The sequence below is a fragment of the Notamacropus eugenii genome, chromosome 3 (genome assembly GCF_028372415.1).
Source record: "Notamacropus eugenii isolate mMacEug1 chromosome 3, mMacEug1.pri_v2, whole genome shotgun sequence".
NCBI classification, from domain to species: Eukaryota; Metazoa; Chordata; class Mammalia; order Diprotodontia; family Macropodidae; genus Notamacropus; species Notamacropus eugenii.
Window position 1 is genome coordinate 84,779,807 of NC_092874.1, and position 18,018 is coordinate 84,797,824.

Genomic DNA, 18,018 nt, shown 5'->3' on the forward strand with positions numbered 1-18,018 from the left:
CTTCTTTACCTTATCAGAGTCAATAAATTATGTATTAAGCCCCTATTGTGTCAGCACTGTTTTAAGTGCTAGTGGTACAAAAAAAAAGTATAAGATAGTCCCTGCTCTCAAGAAGTTGGGACAATCTTATGGGAGAAGACAATACATAAAAGAAATTGAAAGGGGGAAGGTACCTGAAGTAGGTAGGGCATGAGGAAGTCCTGTAGTCAGGGTAGGAAATGGCACGAGGAGGTCTGAGTTTCAGGGATGATTCATCTTGCAGAATGACGAGTTTCTGGAGATCATGAAATCCAGGAGATCAGCCAGGTGGGAAATGAAGGTTTGTCATTCAAACCTTTTATCTAAACTTCTAATAAGAAACAAAATTCTCTGATTTCACCTCATTCTTTCTGCCTTTGATTATGTTCTTGTGGATGTATAAATAAGCAAAAGCCTTGCAAAATGAAGTCTTAATGAACTAAGAGCCCAACTAACAGAAACCTTGAATTAAATGGAATTCAAGTAAAGCATGAGATATAGAGCTACTGCATTTTAATGTGAAGTTCCTCCAACAGTGACTGCCAGAGTCCCACCTTTAAAAAGGCATTAGAGACACCAGAAAATGGCTCCAAAGGTATTAAGGATGAAGATGTCACTAATCTTATGATAGAGTCATCACTGCTTGATCCTTCCATATATCCCATATCTGAGACTTCAGGTAGTCTATGGAATAGCCCACAATACAAAAATTTCCCCAGGGTCTACGTATGTATTGGGGTATTTATAGAAGGTGGCAAGAGAAGTCACTGCTATCTATTTTATCATTCTGACCTTTACCAATAATGCCATTCCAAGAGATATGTTATTTGTCTTTGTTTTCAAAGAGGAGACATACTTAACAGTACAGACAGACATGATAGTATAGTCAGAAAGGAAAAAAATGTAGAAAGCTCACAAATTAGGAGATTCTTGTTAGAAAATGATTTCTTTTGAAAGAATAAAAATATTTCAGTAACGAGAACTCAGTTAGACACATACAGGGAAAGTCACCGAGACTCCCAAAGAGGTCTCATCTTCCTCCTATTCTCCTTCTAAAGCACATGCACAGCTCAGTGACCACAATCTAAAAGGCTAACCCAGCCCCCGGCCCCTCCCCCTCCCCCTCCCCCTCTCCCTCCCTCTCCCTCAACCCTCAACCCCCAGTCTAACCAGCTGCCATCTGCTGCCTTATAGGCAGGTACAATTGCCCTACTTAAGCCAAGTAGTATCAGCTGTTGTCTTCCTGCCCCAGAGGTTGATTGCCTCCTTCTCTGGTTGTGTTAAAGAGGAAAATCACAACAAAATGAGTTCTTATCTAGAATTTAGTTGGTTTGGGTTTTGTTTTGCTTTTATAGAACTGAAATACCCTACTGTCAATCTACATTCTGCCCCTAACTCACACCCCTTGCATATATAGTCCTGATCAATGACCATTGATATTCAGAATGATGTCCCTCTGGCTCTACAAGATATTCAGCCAAGATGTAATTATCTCCATTGAACTCCATCTACTTTTTCAGTACTCCAATGGGTATTTAATTTTGAAAATGTAGATCAGTGGTGTCAAACTAAACTAGAAAGAGATCCCTGCCTCATTGACTTAAATAGCACAAATCAACATTATCTATATTGTATTGTGTTTTGGTTTATTTTGTTAAACATTTTCCAATTACATCACAATCTAGTTCACGCAACACTGTGGACTTTTGCTGGTTGCTTGCTTGACACCTCTGATATACATAATCCCTCCAATGGTATAGATTATAACTTGTCCTTGTTTGATTCCTGTCTATCTCCTCCCATAAATCCTACACAGAAGATCTGCTCAAACTACAGGAAGTACTTGTCTCGTTGTTCTGATAGTCCATGGGTATCAGGGTAGTAGTCAGGCTGTAACACTCATCTGTCATCCTTTGGACTTGTTTCCCAACTGAGCCACCCCCTTTTCTAGTCATATATTTCCTGGATGATGTCACTGATGCCACTTCTCGATAGACAATTCATCCCATAGCAGTCTTCTAAGGCTCATTGTGCATGTGTCTCCTACCTTTGGGATCACTTTACTAAGGAAGGAATATGGAATGATACATTTTAGAAAGATTTTTCAGCAAAATGAGCTGGAACAAAAGAGAGTCTCTGCTAATCCTCTGATAAACTCTGTGGAACAAGCTCTTTTTCCAACATTCTGGTTAATTGAGGTTTTCATGTACCTCAGTCTCCACACATACTATGTCCGTTAAACTTGATTTATCACACTCAAAAATTCTAAGACTTTAATATCATTCTGAATCCTTCAGGGAGTTGTGATTAATGAAATATCTTTCTGTAGGAATCCCTACAGTCTTTATGGTTGCGTGGACTATGACACGAATCTTCTTAGACGATGCTGGGTAAGTAAAATCCCAAACCCCTCCCCCATACACACACATACCTCTCTACCAAATCCCATTCACACACACATACATAGTCTGTGAGGGGCAGCTAGGTGGTGCAGTGGATAGAGCACCAGTGCAGGAGTCAGGAGGACCTGAGTTCAAATCTCACCTCAGACACTTGACACTCACTAGTTGTGTGACCGTGGGCAAGTCACTTAATCCCAACTGCCTCATTCTGGGCCATCTCCAGTCATCCTGATAAATATGTGGTCACTGGATTCAGATGACTCTGGAGGAGAAGTGAGCCTGGTGACTTGCACTGCCCTCCCTCACTCAAAACAAAGTCAAGTGCAAGTCATGTCATCATTTCTCTGATGGCATGATCTTCTTCAGCAATGAAGGATGGACACACACATGTAGTCTGTGACTATCTCTGCTAGCCCCCCCCCATAAAAAACCAAACTTCATATATTCCCTGCTTTACTCACATTAACTGTCCAAAACAAGGTCAAACCCCAAATACCAGATAGATTCTGTGTGTATGTGTATGCATGTGTGTTACACATATGTGGTACTAGGACTTTGGTCTGGGGCTAACAAGCAATAGGTTAGTTCCATCCCCAAACCATGGCTAGATCCTTTATGGACTTACAACTTCCCTGTGAATTCTGTCTCCAAAGCCCCCATCACCAAAGCATCACACCCAGAAGGATCAAACTAAATAAAAGGACTCTTTGTAAGTTATTTGCTCCTAGATCTCCAGAAAAAGAGATAATTGTGCTATGTGAAACAAACTAAAACTGGCCTTTCAAAAAGGACTGCAAGACAAAACCAAAATTAGAGGAATAAAGTGTTATAAACAGTAGTAGCCAATAAGAGTAATGCTTGTTTTGGGAAATACCATAACTGATTCAAGTGTAGCACACTGATGTTTATATACTTTGCCAGATTAAACTAATACTAACATAATATTCTCTTTCTCTTGTGCGCTCTCTCTCTACCCCCCCTCTTTCCTCCCCTCTCCTCTCCTGTCTTTCTTTCTCTATCTCTGTCTCTCTCTGTCTCTGTCTCTCTCTGTCTCTCTCTTCCCCCCCCAATATCTCTCAATCTCTCATAGTTGCTGGGATACAATTGAACATAATGTTCCCTGGTGGGTGATACGAATACCAATTGTAATTTCTATCATCGTAAGTAAACTCTGGATGAAAAGACAAATTCTCCATTGATTCGTAGGCTTAAGACAACTAACCCATTATTCTTTTATTAAATATAACCCCAACCTCATATAGTCTGCTGAGGAAGGCTCCTCACCTAAGTTTCACTGTTGCCCAGGCAATGTGAACTCATTCCTTGTAAAACTCTAGTTAGACTTATTTGAGTGATGGTTTGTCCATTAGAGAAGTCAGAGTGGGTGGTTTAGGGAAGGCCTGAGGGGGTTCTTCATCTGGGAGCAAAGAAGAAGGTGGAAGAAAGAAAATGTGTTCTCTTAGCTTCAGGGGGAATCAGAGTCAAGTTGAATCAATGTGCTTGATTTTAGGTTTTAATTGCATGTCCACTGGTGTGTGTTTCACCTTCAAAAACTGGTTTGCCAGCATTGCTACAAATGTGAATCATGCTAAATGATGAACATCTTGTGGCATGGCTCCATTGATAGACTGGAAGATATTGAAGATTCCAATTTATTTGGTCCTTTTCTTAAATGAGCAATTAAAAACTCTACCACAAAACAGGCAGAATGAAATTTGGTAAATTCCCCACAAATCCTTATCTTCTCCTTCCCTAAATATGTTTTATCTGCCCCCCCAACTGCCTCTTTCATTATATCTATCTCTATGTCAGTACCCATCTTCTGCCCCCACCACTCCCTCTCTTTGAGGACTAGATGGTGGCTTAAAAAGCAAATCAAGTTTTGAAAAGAAAACTCTAGGCCTCTCTACCAGTTTTGAGATACACCCTCTCCTCCTCTCCTTCCCACCTCTCATAAACTGCTGCCATGCCCAATATCCCCATGGGGTCCACAAGGAGCTAGGAGTCAAGGTCAACAGTTGCCCAGTTTTCCCTCACAGAAAGAAAAAGTAGTCTGGGGGTATGGAGAGAAGGTGTGGAAGATGATATGGTGTAATAGTTGTCATCACACTCCCCTTTGCTTTACTGAAGTGGTGAGGGCCCTGCTATCAATGGATGGTTTCCTACTGGCTGGTCAAGGTACTGTTGTGAGAACCTTGATCTTTCACCTCATTTGAAGATCAGTACTGTCAAGGCTAAATTAGAGGGAATTCTTGAGAAAGAGGCCATTCTTGAGATCCTCCCCAGCTTTCACTTTCAGGGACCCTTCCCTCACCACATACATAACGACATTTTTTAATGTTACCTCAAGGTCCCCTCAGTCCAGCATCCAGAACCCTTATAATGCCCCAACTGCTCAGTCTCTCCTACACTATCCTACTTTGGCCTGCCTTTCCCAGTGCAACATCCTATGATCTGCAGGCCTTTCTTGACATCTTTTTAATACGAAAAGTTACCTGCCCATATCCCATCTCTGTAGGGCACTGTTAGGTAACTGACAAACACACTGGATTAATTCATCCCTACCCAAAGCTAAGGACAACTTTGACTTTTCCTCCCTACATCACCTATTTTACCTTTCAATTGGAGTCATCAGAGGGCAGTCATCAAAGAGATGACTGATAGTAACAGTGTTATGTTCTATGGCATGAGAATTCCACATCTTCAGTCTTACCACATTGAGAGCTTCATCTGTTCTCCCTAATGTCCCCCTGTGTATTTCTTTATCAGATAAAATCATTTTTCTAAAGATGATTTTGTCATCTCTGAGGAAAGAATTCTCAGAATCTTGTGTGGGTTAAGAACAAAGAAACAGACAAAGCAGAAAGGAAGCCGATCCTACGTGATTCAGTAGAAACACTTCTTTGGGGTATTCAACAAAGAAATTTCACCAACAAACAGTACGATCTACCTTTCGGAGGGATTCTTAATGTTCAGGCAAGCGAAGCAATGAGGCAGAATTACTTACAAATCTTTTCTTTTTGGGACAGGTGAATTTTATCCTTTTCATTAGTATTATAAGAATTTTACTGCAGAAGTTAAGATCTCCAGATGTTGGAGGAAATGATCAGTCACAGTACAAGTGAGTATAAAGACATAAATACATATGTGTGTGTGTTTTTCGAGATAATATGAACAAATGCAAGTACAAAAAAATGATACCTGGGGAATCTCCTTTCGTAGTGAGCTTCTGTGACATAAAAATTGGGACTATCTCGCTTGAAGTAAGGAGCAGGCTTACTTCACCAAGTCGTAGGCATATTCAGCCCCTTCAGAATCTTACCAGTGGAAGGTACCAGTCCCTACATTTTACTGATGAGAAAACTGAGACTCAGAACAAGAAAGAACAGACTCAATATTCCTCTTCCAGGTCTCAGAAAAAAAGGAGGAGTGAACTAGTGATACCTAGTCACAATAACTGGGAACTCTCCAGATTTTGCATGCGTACATATATACATATACACATATATATACATGTCATACATGTATATATATCTTGGAGAGTAGACTGTGTAGATATATAAACATGTCTACACACATGTCGATATACATACATATATACATGATTGTACTAATTGATAATTTAGATGTGATCTCAATTAATCCCAGCAACCCTCCTCGACTTTTCAGCACATGGATTAAAAAAGGGAAGTCCAAAGGCATACATTAAGAATGCAGAATGGACAGATCATCTCCATCTGACTTTGAAAAGTGAAATATTATTTGGGATAGAAGAATCACTTCCTCAAATACTGGGGCAGTCATGTGTGATAATGGGAAGAAAGTACTAGATTGGGTGCCAAGATTTCTATTCTAGTAACAACTCTGTCGCTAATCATCTATATGACAAGTGATTAACAAACTTGTTGGTCTCCAACTTTATAATTCAATCCTCTGCTTTGAGTTGAAGGAAAATGTTTGCCTTTGAGAACACACTAGCAGAATGATGGGGGAAGCAGCTTAGAAAGTTGGCAGGTGACAGAATGAAGTTTGTGTTCATAACCATTTTAAGTGGCTATAGATAATCCACAAAGGGGATAAACCACATGTGGATTAGAGTTCCAGGTTTCCAAGCACTTGTCATAAGGGAACCAGAAAACCAGCATTGGAGATAAAATTTTGAAGTCATTCTAAAGTAATTAACACTGAGATTGATAACAGCAAGCAATATCTAAATCTCTTTGGACTCATATACATGAGGCTGCCTTTCACATTCAACCCTTCATTTCTAGCCCCCAAACAAAATGCCACCAGAAGTCACAGTCTGAAATTCGGAGAGCAGAAACCTCCCACTGGAAGAGTCACTATTTGGTACTGATAATAAAAAAGAGATAGTTCCTAATGAGTATGACTCAGACTAACAAACCATGGGGGTGAAACTGGCTTCAAGGAAGAAAACAGATAAAGCTCTCTACGAGATTGAACTTGGATCCCATTTTTCCAAGTTAGTGTAATTAAAAAAAAGCAGTGGGATATTTACGGATTTTTTTCTCTTTGTCTAAATCTTCTTTTGAAAGCATAACCTCAAAGCCTGAAGTCTGTGAGCATCTAAAATAATGATGTAAAGCCAGATTTGCAAAGAATTATCCAAAATCATTACACTGAAGAAATTCTGTTATGTCTGAAACTTGAGCAACCTACTGAGGAGAGCCAGTGATATATTGTAGGAAGAATAATGCCTTGGAGTCAGTTCATTGCTATGTCTGAGTCACAGCTCTGCCACTTGCTAACTGGATAGCCTCAAGCAAGTTATCCAACCTCTCTAAACTCTGGTTTTCAACTTTGTCAAATGCCAGTAATACATGCCCTGCTTAACTCGCATGGTTGTTGTGAAAGTTGGATAATACTGGGGATTTTATTTCCTTTTTCAACACTTAGCACAGTGCTTATTGTCTTCTACATAGTAAATATTCAAGAAATATTTGGATGGATGGATAAATGCCTAATTAAATAGGAATAGAAAGCAGAAAAATGGTCCATTTCTTCTGAGTCTTGGGCTTGTAAGTGTGGCTGACTGGATCAAAGCCACGATTATTCTGCTGAAAGAAGAAATATATTTCTCTAAGTATTCTCATAGTCCTCTAACAGGCAAAGATCACCTTTACATCGGGAAGTAACTCAGCACAGTGATAAAAACCTGAACTTAGAGTAGGTAGGACGTGGGTGCAGGTTGAAATTCCACCTCTGACACATACCAGCTATCTGAACTTGGCTGTCACTTTACCTCTCAGTGCCTTGTGTAACTCTAAAGTAGGGGCAAGTGGCAGGTGACAGAGAGGGGTGCTAATCAGCTACCAATGAAATTATAGATCCTTTGCCATCCCATCTTCATGCTATAAATGGGACAACTGAGTAAAGAAAATGAAGGGGAAATAAATAAAGTGATTTCCTCAAGATCATACAGTCAGTCAGTGGCAAAAGTTAGACAAGATTTCTGGGCTTCTATGGTGCCAGTTCCTAAGGTTAAATCAACCACATAAGTATTTCCTGAAGGTTCTGTTGAATTAACCAAAGAAATAGACACAGGACATGGTTCTCAAAGAACTTAGATCCCAGTTAGGAAGAAAAAATGCACACAAAGCAACTTTAACAGAACATACTAATTAATATACAAACAAAAAAATTCATCATCAAAATGAGTACTTAATGAGTAACTGTGGTTCAGAAAAAAATTGCTTTTTTATTTTGAGCAAGGAGAATCATTGTGCTGAAACTCTGGGTGTGAAAAGAAAAATAAATCATGGTCTCTCATTTCCAAGAGCTAATAAGAAATATAAATAGTCTGGTAGGGAATATAAGATAAATTATTATAATGCAAGGAATAATGTGATCACATGGGCAGTAAATGGCAGAAGCATCCTCTGACCTGCAATCTAACAGTTTCTCCCTGTACTACACCCCTTCAGGGAGAATTCAGAAGAGGGAGGGATGACATCTATCAGAAGGAATTGGGAAAGACTTTGTGGAGACTTTTAAATAGAAAAGGTACCATAGTGGTCCTGCATTTTCCAATCTTCTAATTATCATCTAAAGTTATTAAAAACCCAAAATGGCCTCTTCACTGAGTGATGACCTGGTGCACTGGACACTCCCAACCACATTTTCACTGACAAAGAGAAGGGCCTTCTGGGGAGCAATCCACTGACAAAACTGCTCTCCATTCTACCAGACAGCCTACTAAAATCTATGATCAGTCAGTGACTTATTCTCCTAGCCTTGGAGAATGACTAAAAGAAATAGAACTCAGGATATTAGATGCATTTCAGTGTCATTAGTTCAGCTCAACATAGTAGAGCTTAGGGACAGAAAAGGTGCACATTTTGTCTCCATGTGTGAATCCTGACTTCCTCCTGCTCCTCAGAGAGTGGAAGGAGCAGACTGAGGATGCAGAAAAATCGCAACTGCCAAGAGACTGAGCACAATTTATAAAATCACTGAATCTTTTGGTGAGGATGATTCATTACCCTCTAGGGCAAAAATAATAAGCCACAGTGAATTATACCATCTACTAAAAAGGGCTTGAGTGGATTAAATGTGTTCCTCACTGTAAGTAAGTCAGGATGTGCTGAATGAATTGGACCAGTGAAGGTTGTGAGTTCTATGGGATGTATGGTCCCTTCCCCTAAGAAGGGTGATCATCCTCTAATAATTAGCGCTATTAAAACATGCTGTCCTTTAGCACTGGAACACAATTCCAATTCATTCTACACAAGCGACCCCTCTACACACACCTTGAAAATTTAATGTATTTCTTATTATAGTTTTGCATAGTTTGCCACAATGCCGATAAGCAATTACTTATGTACACTCAAATTCCTGACCTTCCAAATTCCTTCTAAATGCATAGGACATGGTTTTGAATTGGCTATGCTGAGCCCATTTCAATGAGTAAAGCACAGAGAAAAAGTCACTGTAACCTACCCTACCTTATCCTACCATCAGAGAGACAGTACATTTGGAAGACACGTTCATATTCTCAGTTGAGGAGGTAGTGGTAGATAGGTAAGCGCTAAAGATGGAATGTGGCATCCATGAAGCAAGGGCTAAGTTTAAATTGGTTTACAGTCAAGATGGTCAAGTTAAAAAGACCCAGTCCAGTACAGAGTTCTCAGGACATGGCTTTGGAGCTTCAGGGAAGACATAAATGATGACATCCTGTTTGCCTCTTTAAGTTGAAATTTGAATTTTTGTAACTTTCGCAGTTTCATCACTGACCTTTTCTTTTGATTCATCCTATGAGCTAGGGGAATGGGTATCTTAGGAGAATGATGCCTTTTATTTTAGAACAAAATTGTGATGCTAATCATAGCAAGTCACATTTCTGTGCTATTTCGAGTCAGCAGAGTGCTCACCTCACAATAACTATGTGAAGTAGATAGTGGCCTTGTCATTCTTTGTATTTTGTAGCTGAGGAAACTGAGGCTTAACTAGATTCAATGGTTGGCATAATGGTCACCAGCTAGTAAATACTGTACCTGTTGCTAGGTTTAGATTAAAATCCCAGTTCTATTGCTTAGTCCCTGTGTGACACTAGGCAAGTCATGCCACTGACACTTGACAAGAAAACATGAAACTTAATGAGTACATCTTGACTCAAGCTTAGTTCCAAACTTCCAGTCTCTCCCCTCCTCCACCAAAAAATGCAGCATAAATTAACACAAAGGGTTTTCCTTACTGTCAGAACTGACTTTTTTATAGGCAATGGCCAGAAAAGGCGTTTGCTATATGTAGGATTGTTTATTGCCATATAAAATTCCATTAAATTAGATCAATAAAACATTCTTTGTACAGACAGACTGCTGGGAATAATCATGATGATGGTGATAATGATAGCTCCCATTTACATAGTGCTTTCATATTTACAGAACCCTTATTGGGACTTGGAAATGGCTTTGGTACAAAGAACACTAATGGAATTACACTTGTATTACAATTCTGCCCTTTATATCATAAGATCATAGATTTAGGCTCATCCAGCCCAGCTCCCTCATTTTACACAGGAAGATCTGAGGTCCAGAGCTGTTAACTGGAACCATTCCTACAGTTCAAACAGCAGAGTCAGACTTGACCTGAAGACCTTCATCTTCACCTCCAGCATTCTTTCCACTGCATCCCATTGCTTCTAAAAGAGGTTACAATATATATGGAGTTCTAGGTGCCATGGCAAAGTATAGGAAAGCAGCATGGTAGAATAGAGAGAATACCAACTCTAGATTCCAAAGACCTAGGTTTCAATTCCATTTCTGAATTACTACCTATCTGATATTGGGCAAGTCCTTCTATCTCCCTGGGTTTCATCTATAAAATGAAGGGGCTGGCCTCAGTGGTCTAAAGGGTTCTGAATCTATAATCCTATGATTATATGGTCTCTGAAAACCCTCCCATCTCCCAAACTGTGAATGTGTGACTTGACAGTCTCTCAGGTCCCTTTCATCTCTGGTTCTATGAGCCATATACATAAGAGAATGGAGAATGAGGCTGTTAGAGTCATTCACCAATAAAGTGGCAGGGTTCATTATTAACAAGTCCTTAAACTTAAATAGCTCCTTTTCTTCTAAGACTTTTAATGCTTTTCCATGAGGTTCTCATATTTATCCACACATGAGCATCATCAGGAAATACAATAATATTAATTAAAGGATAGGTATTACCATTGTCAAGATGAGACACAGAAGGCTAGGGTGTACTAAACACCCTCACCACCAATCACACAGAAACCAAGTCAATTTGAAAACCTCCATTTCCATCCACGGAACTCTGCTACCTCCCTAAAAGCCAAATTCATTCCATTCTGTTTAATCCATAAAGCATTTACTATATCCCATTCCTGTGCTAAGCACTAGAGACAGAAAGAGAAATATGAAATAGTCTCTGCCCTTTTGGAGCTTATATTCTGTAGTGAGAGGGAAAGAGGGAGGAAAGGGTATAAATAAGACAAGATATAACCAAATAAGGTGGCATAGTGGATAAAGCTCTGGACTTGGAGTCAGAAAAACCTTGAATTCAAATCTAGCCTCAAACTCATATAGCTGTGTGACCCTAGGCAAGTCACACATTTGCCTCAGTTTCTTCATCTGTAAAAATGGATACAGTAGTAGCACCTACCTCCCATAGTTGTTGTGAGTATAAAATGAAATATTTGTGAAGCACTTTGCAAATCTTAAAGGGCTATTTAAATGCCAGCTATTATAAGGAACTCTAAAATGCATACAAATTAAAATCAGCATGGAGGTGGGACTCCACATCTACTATGTAGATCATACAAGGCTTCTCATAGGAAGTAGAAACTGACCTGATGGTGGAAAGGAATTAGCGATTCCAAGGACAGGAGGTAAGAAAACCTTAGAGCCATCCCAGTGAACCATTTGTGCATGGTTCCCCAAGGCAGGAGTTATAGACCAGTTGGGGTGTGGCACAGTGTGTCTGTGCAGGGATCCTATGAAAATCAGTCTAGAAACGTAGGTAGGACCCTCATGGTAAACACCAAACAGAGGGGTTTGATTTTTATCCCCAAAGTGTTAGACAGACTCTGCAGCTTCCAGAGCAGGGCAATTACGTGACTGTAAGTGTGCCTTGGGAATACCAAATTTGGAACCTGTCTTCAGGATACACTGAAAAGAAAAGACCCCTCCCCCCCCAAGAGACAACTAGCTAAACATTTTCCCTTTTTTTCTGATTTAGGAGACTCGCCAAGTCGACCCTGCTGCTCATTCCTCTGTTTGGAGTTCACTATATGGTTTTTGCTGTATTTCCTATTGGCATTTCCAGCAAATATCAAATCCTGTTTGAATTATGTATTGGGTCATTCCAGGTACCGTGATCCACAGACATCACTTCTTTGTCAAAGTTTCTCATGTTTAGCCTCGTAACCTCTGATACCCTTTTCCTATTTGCAGGGTCTGGTTGTTGCAGTCCTGTACTGTTTTTTGAACAGTGAAGTAAGTCTTTGCCTTTTTCTCAAGCGTATGGGTAAAAATTTAGCTTTCTCTGATGGGTTTCTAAAATGTTTGCTCAATCATGTGTCATCTCTAAATGCCCATCAATATCAAAAAGGTCTGGCTTTTTCATTAAGAGTACCATACTGAAAACTGCTTTTATGTATAATAATTGGAAAGATAAAATATTAAATCATCAAAAAGATGAAAAAAAAAGTACCCCACTGGCTTCTACACACAAAGAATGGACTGTCTTGAGGAGGAAAAGGGAAGGAATTTCAAAAAAGATTCCACCTAAAGTGCCATCTTGGTACACCGTGTAACTCTCCCCTCATGTCCAACACCACATTCATAAAACCCACCCTCCTCCTCCACCTCTACTCCCAAAAATTGCACTCTCCTCCCTTTCAGTCACCGTAAAATGCTGTTACCAAAATAGCCTCCCCTACTACTTTCAACAGAGTCCAAAATGCCAGGTTGTCAGGCCAATGACAACAACAGGAAATTTCAAGCTCAAAATTAATTAAGGCCTGCATGCTTTTAAATAAGCATCTGTCCTCAGTTCACTGCAGCTGCTGTCACCTTGCTCCATCCTTTAATCAGATGAACTAGCAGAAATCAGCCTGTAGCTATTTAACATGCAAAAGCAAACATGAGGAAGCAAGAGTTCAGTATTCTCAACAAGCAAAGGTGTTAGAGACAGCAGGATTCAGTGTGGACACCCTTTTTACCACCTGCACAGACTACACCCACACCCAAGCTCCCACGGATGATTACCCACCTATTACACTTCTAGACTACTCTACTGCCTCATCTAAAATTTTCTCTGGCTCATCATTTCTTTCCATCTGCCTACCCCATCAGCACCACTTATCATTCCCCATTATATCTCTGATGCAGGTCTAGTGTATTTTCTGTCAATCTCTCTGACCACATAATTTGCATTTGAACCTGGGTCCTCTTACCCTAAATTCGACACTTTTTCAACAGCATGATACGGTTGAAAAAGTGTTTCATTTAGAGGACCCAGGCTCAAATTCTGCTATCTATGGAGCAGTTAGGTGGTGCAAAGAACAGAGAACTGGATCTGGAGTCAGGAAGACCTGAATTCAAATATGGACTTGCTGTATGATCCTGGGCAAGTCACTTAACTTCTGTTTGCCTCAGTTTCCTCACCTGCAAAATGAGGAAAATACTGGCACCTGCATCCCAGGGTTATTGTAAGGCTCAAGTGAGATAACTGTAAAGCATTTAAGAGTCTGGTACACAGTAAGTTCTCTATAAATGTGAGCTATGACCTTGGGCAAATAACAAAACCCTTATCTCTTAAAACGAGAGGATTGGACTTTGGAGGGCCTTTCCTAAATGGGCCTAAGTATCTTACATACAGGAAACAATCCACCAATTCCACTTTGGCTAACCTGCAGAGCCTTAATTCATTCAAAGTCTACTCCCAACTATCCTCTGATACAGAGAAATTGACCTGTCCTAACTGAAAATACAAATGATAGACATGAGGTTTGCTTTCTAAAATATTGCTTTATATCCAACTTGAAGATTTTAAATGTAAATTAAATCCGATTTAAATGTACATCTAATCTGCCTTTGTATGAATGGTCCAGCACCTGTACATTCTTCTTCTTGTTGGTCAGTAATTTCAGTCATGTCTGACTCTTCCTGACCCCATCTGGGATTTTTTTGGCTGATTAGTTTGCCATTTCCTTCTGCAGTTCATTTTACAGATGAGGAGACTGAGGCAAACAGGGTGAAGTGACTTGCCCAAGGTCAAATAGCTAGTGAGTATCTGAGGTCAGACTTGAACTCACCAAGAGGAGTCTTCCCAACTTTAAACCCAGAGCTCTATCCACTGTGTCACCCAGTACATTCTAGGATCTCTCTAAATTTTAGTGACTAGCAGCTCTAATCCTCACATAGTTTTGGCACTCTCTTGCCTGAGAAGAGTCTCTACCCACTCCCTGCTATTTGCTTTCTCTTTCCCATCACTTCATTCTTATGGATTAGAATCTTAGAGTTGGAAGGGAACTCAGAGGTCACCTAGTCCAACTCATCACTGAACAAGAATCTTCTCCATGACACACCAAAAGAGTGGTCAGCTAGCCTTTGAATACCCCTTCTGAGGGAAGAAGTCCTGAAGCTCTGTCCTGGAGCAACCCATTGTACTTTGCCACGGTCTTGGATTGCTGGTAAATTGTTCTTTTTGTGTAGCCAAAATCTGCCTCTCTGAAACTTCTACCTATTGTTCCCTTCTAGTGTCAAGAAAAATAAATCTAATCCAGCAGTGTGATAGTAAACATGTAACAACCATCTCTCAAAAAAAAATATACACACACACACACACAAAATGTACTTATAAGTTAAATCACCATTATTAACATTTTTCCATTACTTTCTTAGGTCTAGACAATCAACAAAACAATAAATCAAGCACTGAGGCATAATGCCTGCTGATCCAAGATGTAAATGCTCACATTAAAAATTTAATAATAAGCCTGATTTGACCTGACTCCAGCACACCCCTGAGTACTAGCCCTTCCTCCATATAGTGGGGCAGTTAGTTGGTGCAGAGGATAGAGTACCAGGCCTGGAGTCAGAAAGCTCATCTTTCTGAGTTCAGATCCAGCCTCAGACACTTACTAGCTATGCCATTCTGGGCAAGTCACTTAACCCTGTTTTCCTCAGTTTCCTCATCTGTAAAATGAGCTAAAGAAGGAAATGACAAACCACTCCAGTATCTCTGCCAATGGGTTTTCTGACAAAGAGTCAGATATGACTAGAACAATTCAACAACAACAGATGACATAGTAGATAGAGCAATAGGCCAAAACTTAAGAAAACCTGAGTTCAAATCTGGATCCAGATACTTGCTAGCCATTGGACACTGGACAAAATCATTTAATCTCTATTTGTCTTAGTTTCTCCAACTATAAAATGAGGGTAATACTAGCACCTGCCTCTTCAGGTTGCTGTGAGGTTCAATTGTGGTCAGAAAGTACTTAGCACAATGCCTGGCACCTGGCACGTATTATGTAAATACTTATCCTCTTCCCTTCCGCTCTTCCACCACAGTCTTTTAGAAGCTTTCAAGACAGTCATCGTGCCCCACCCTTTAATCTTCTCTTTCATTTACTCTTACCAGGCCATTAACGACTTGATTGTGGACAAGGGGCACCCTGGGACTACAAAGAGTCTTGCCCTGAATGTTGGGCTTAAACCAAGAAACGGTCTTTTTCAAATGATCACCTTGGGCTCACATTTTTCAGGGACATGCATGCAACAATATGAAGTTCTATTTGTACAAAATCACAAATATAGATCTGGAAGCGCCCTGAGAAGCCACCTGGTCCACTATTTTATAGATAAGGAAATTGTGGCTCAGGGAAGTTAAATTGTTTGCCCAAGGTCACATGCAACAGAGGTAGGATTTGAAGCCAAGTCCTCTGACTCTAGTTGGGGTTCATTCCCCCATACTCACTCTTCCTTTCATCAATCCATCAATAAACATCCATAATAGCTATGATGTTGCAGGTAGGTACAGCCTCTGCTCTCAAGGAACTTATGTTATAGAGGGAGAGATAATACCTATCTGTATAAACCTACACAAAATAAACGCGAGGTCGCTTTTGGCTTGTTCATTCCTTTTCCACTCTTTCCCGGCAGGTGCAATGTGAGCTAAAGAGAAAATGGAGAAGTTTGTGCCTGAACCAATCCATGAGCCGGGATTACAGGCTGCACAGCTCTTCAATCTCTCGCAACGGCTCTGAAAGCATCTTGCATTTTCATCGGAATTCCCGAGCCCACTCCTTCCTGCAGACCGAAACCACAGTGATATGAACATTCAGCTGCCCTTATTTGCTAAGAAGGAGGGAAGGAAGGAAGGAAGGAAGGAAGGAAGGAAGGAAGGAAGGAAGGAAGGAAGGAAGGAAGGAAGGAAGGAAGGAAGGAAGGAAGGAAGGAAGGAAGGAAGGAAGAAGAAAAAAAAAGACTATATCCCATGTAGCCAAACGTGGTACACTTCTCAGCTCTGCTTTGTGTGCTTTTGCTTCCCCTCCCCATGTCTGGAGTGGCCTAGCTCTGTAAGCTCAGTTCTGTAGACTCTGGGCTTCAACATAGTTCCACTCATATTGCACTCTGATGTGATCTTCGTCATGTATTTGGATCTGAAAGCTAATTATGGCTAAACTGCAGTATTTAAATTGTTTTGCTAAAGTGCTTCAGACCTAGAATATATATACATTTGAGATCTTTGACAATGTGTTCATTATCAAGGGGAAAAGAGAAAGGAGGGACATGACTCCTGAGATAAAAAGGTCAAAGTTGGTTAAGTACAGCAAGAGGGGTCCTGCCCTGTGAAGCACAGTTTATGGTGGTCTCCCACCAGTCCTGGTGAGGATTTCATCAACCTCCCTGCTCAGGCCTTTAAGTTAAGCATGGCAACAAGGAACCCTTCATCTTCTATGAGAAATCCTAATTATATTCAGACCTACCTCAGCGAAATCTGTGCCCTACAAGAGGACATTACTCTCTGGCATACAAGGCAGGCATGAGAGCTTGTTGGTGGCATCTGGCTTTTAGATGATGCTATATCCCCAAGGCTAATATCAAAATGAACCTTAAAGAAGGCAAAACCATCAAGTAACTTGAACTTCACTGTCAGCTCCCATTTTCAACTCACAAGGGGCCTTCACTTCCCCCTTGCCTGCTTATAGCTCAGAGCCCTGGCTTTCTCCACTGTGGAATCTCTGCAGGTTTTTCTCATCCCATGCAGTGCCCAGTTATCCCAGACTTTTCTCCCTCCCCTCTCTTCAACAAAATTAACTTATCCTCTGGCTCATCCCCAAATGGTTTTTCTCTCAGCTAGAAAAACAATCTAATCAACTAATTCTCACTAAATTATTAATGACTAAAAAGTACTTCAAGTACTGCCCATCTTTTGAATATTTACTTTTTAAAGAGAGATTTCTAACTCTTCCTCTCCCATTAAATCTTTAATGATGGACTTTTAGACATCATAACAGGTAGGTAGATAAGCTCTTTAGGGTGTAGGGAAGTCAGCTCCAGCCTAAATACTCAACCTAAATGTGAAGACAATATTAAAGGAGCAAAGAAAGAAATTTTAAGTGTTAAGGAGAGTGGGGAGGGCGAGAGATGCTTTGAACCCCTCTGTCACATTTCAAAATTACTTTTAAGTGGAGAACTATTAGAACAGTGCACAAAGAGGAGAATTGTCTAGTTTCATTTTATAAATACTGTACCTGCGATCATCAGTCAGAACTTCTGGGTTCTCTTGTAAACAGAGGAAGTGGGGGTTTCTGACCTGAAAGAATAGAGGAGGGCAACCCCTATGGGAAGGGTAGATTGTAAAGGGCACCCTTGTTTATGTTATGTGGGTGGCATACCTGTCTTTGAAGGCCATATCACACACAATGAAATCTGACAAGCCTTGCCTGCGGTTCTGTGGTGGCCTTAGAGTTCTTGGTTTGTTTTTAGAAGAAAAAAATTGCTTTTTACAGAGGTGAAAGCAGGGGTTCCCAACTTGTCAAGACTCCTGGGGAGGCCCATGGATTGATTTCAAGGGATCAGTGAACTTGGACTGAGAAAAAAAT

General features: G+C 40.4%; 1 protein-coding gene across 1 annotated transcript in view; it reads left to right on the plus strand.

The window, feature by feature from the left end:
* VIPR2 (vasoactive intestinal peptide receptor 2) overlaps positions 1–16,659 on the plus strand; it is a 141,291-nt gene extending 124,632 nt beyond the window's left edge. The window contains exons 8-13 of the mRNA XM_072652070.1: positions 2,348–2,408; positions 3,511–3,580; positions 5,450–5,541; positions 12,141–12,270; positions 12,356–12,397; positions 16,073–16,659. Of these exons, the coding sequence (XP_072508171.1) occupies positions 2,348–2,408; positions 3,511–3,580; positions 5,450–5,541; positions 12,141–12,270; positions 12,356–12,397; positions 16,073–16,246 (569 nt within the window). The 3' untranslated portion in view covers positions 16,247–16,659. The remainder of the gene's footprint in view (positions 1–2,347; positions 2,409–3,510; positions 3,581–5,449; positions 5,542–12,140; positions 12,271–12,355; positions 12,398–16,072) is intronic.
* The last annotated feature ends 1,359 nt before the right edge of the window (positions 16,660–18,018 follow it).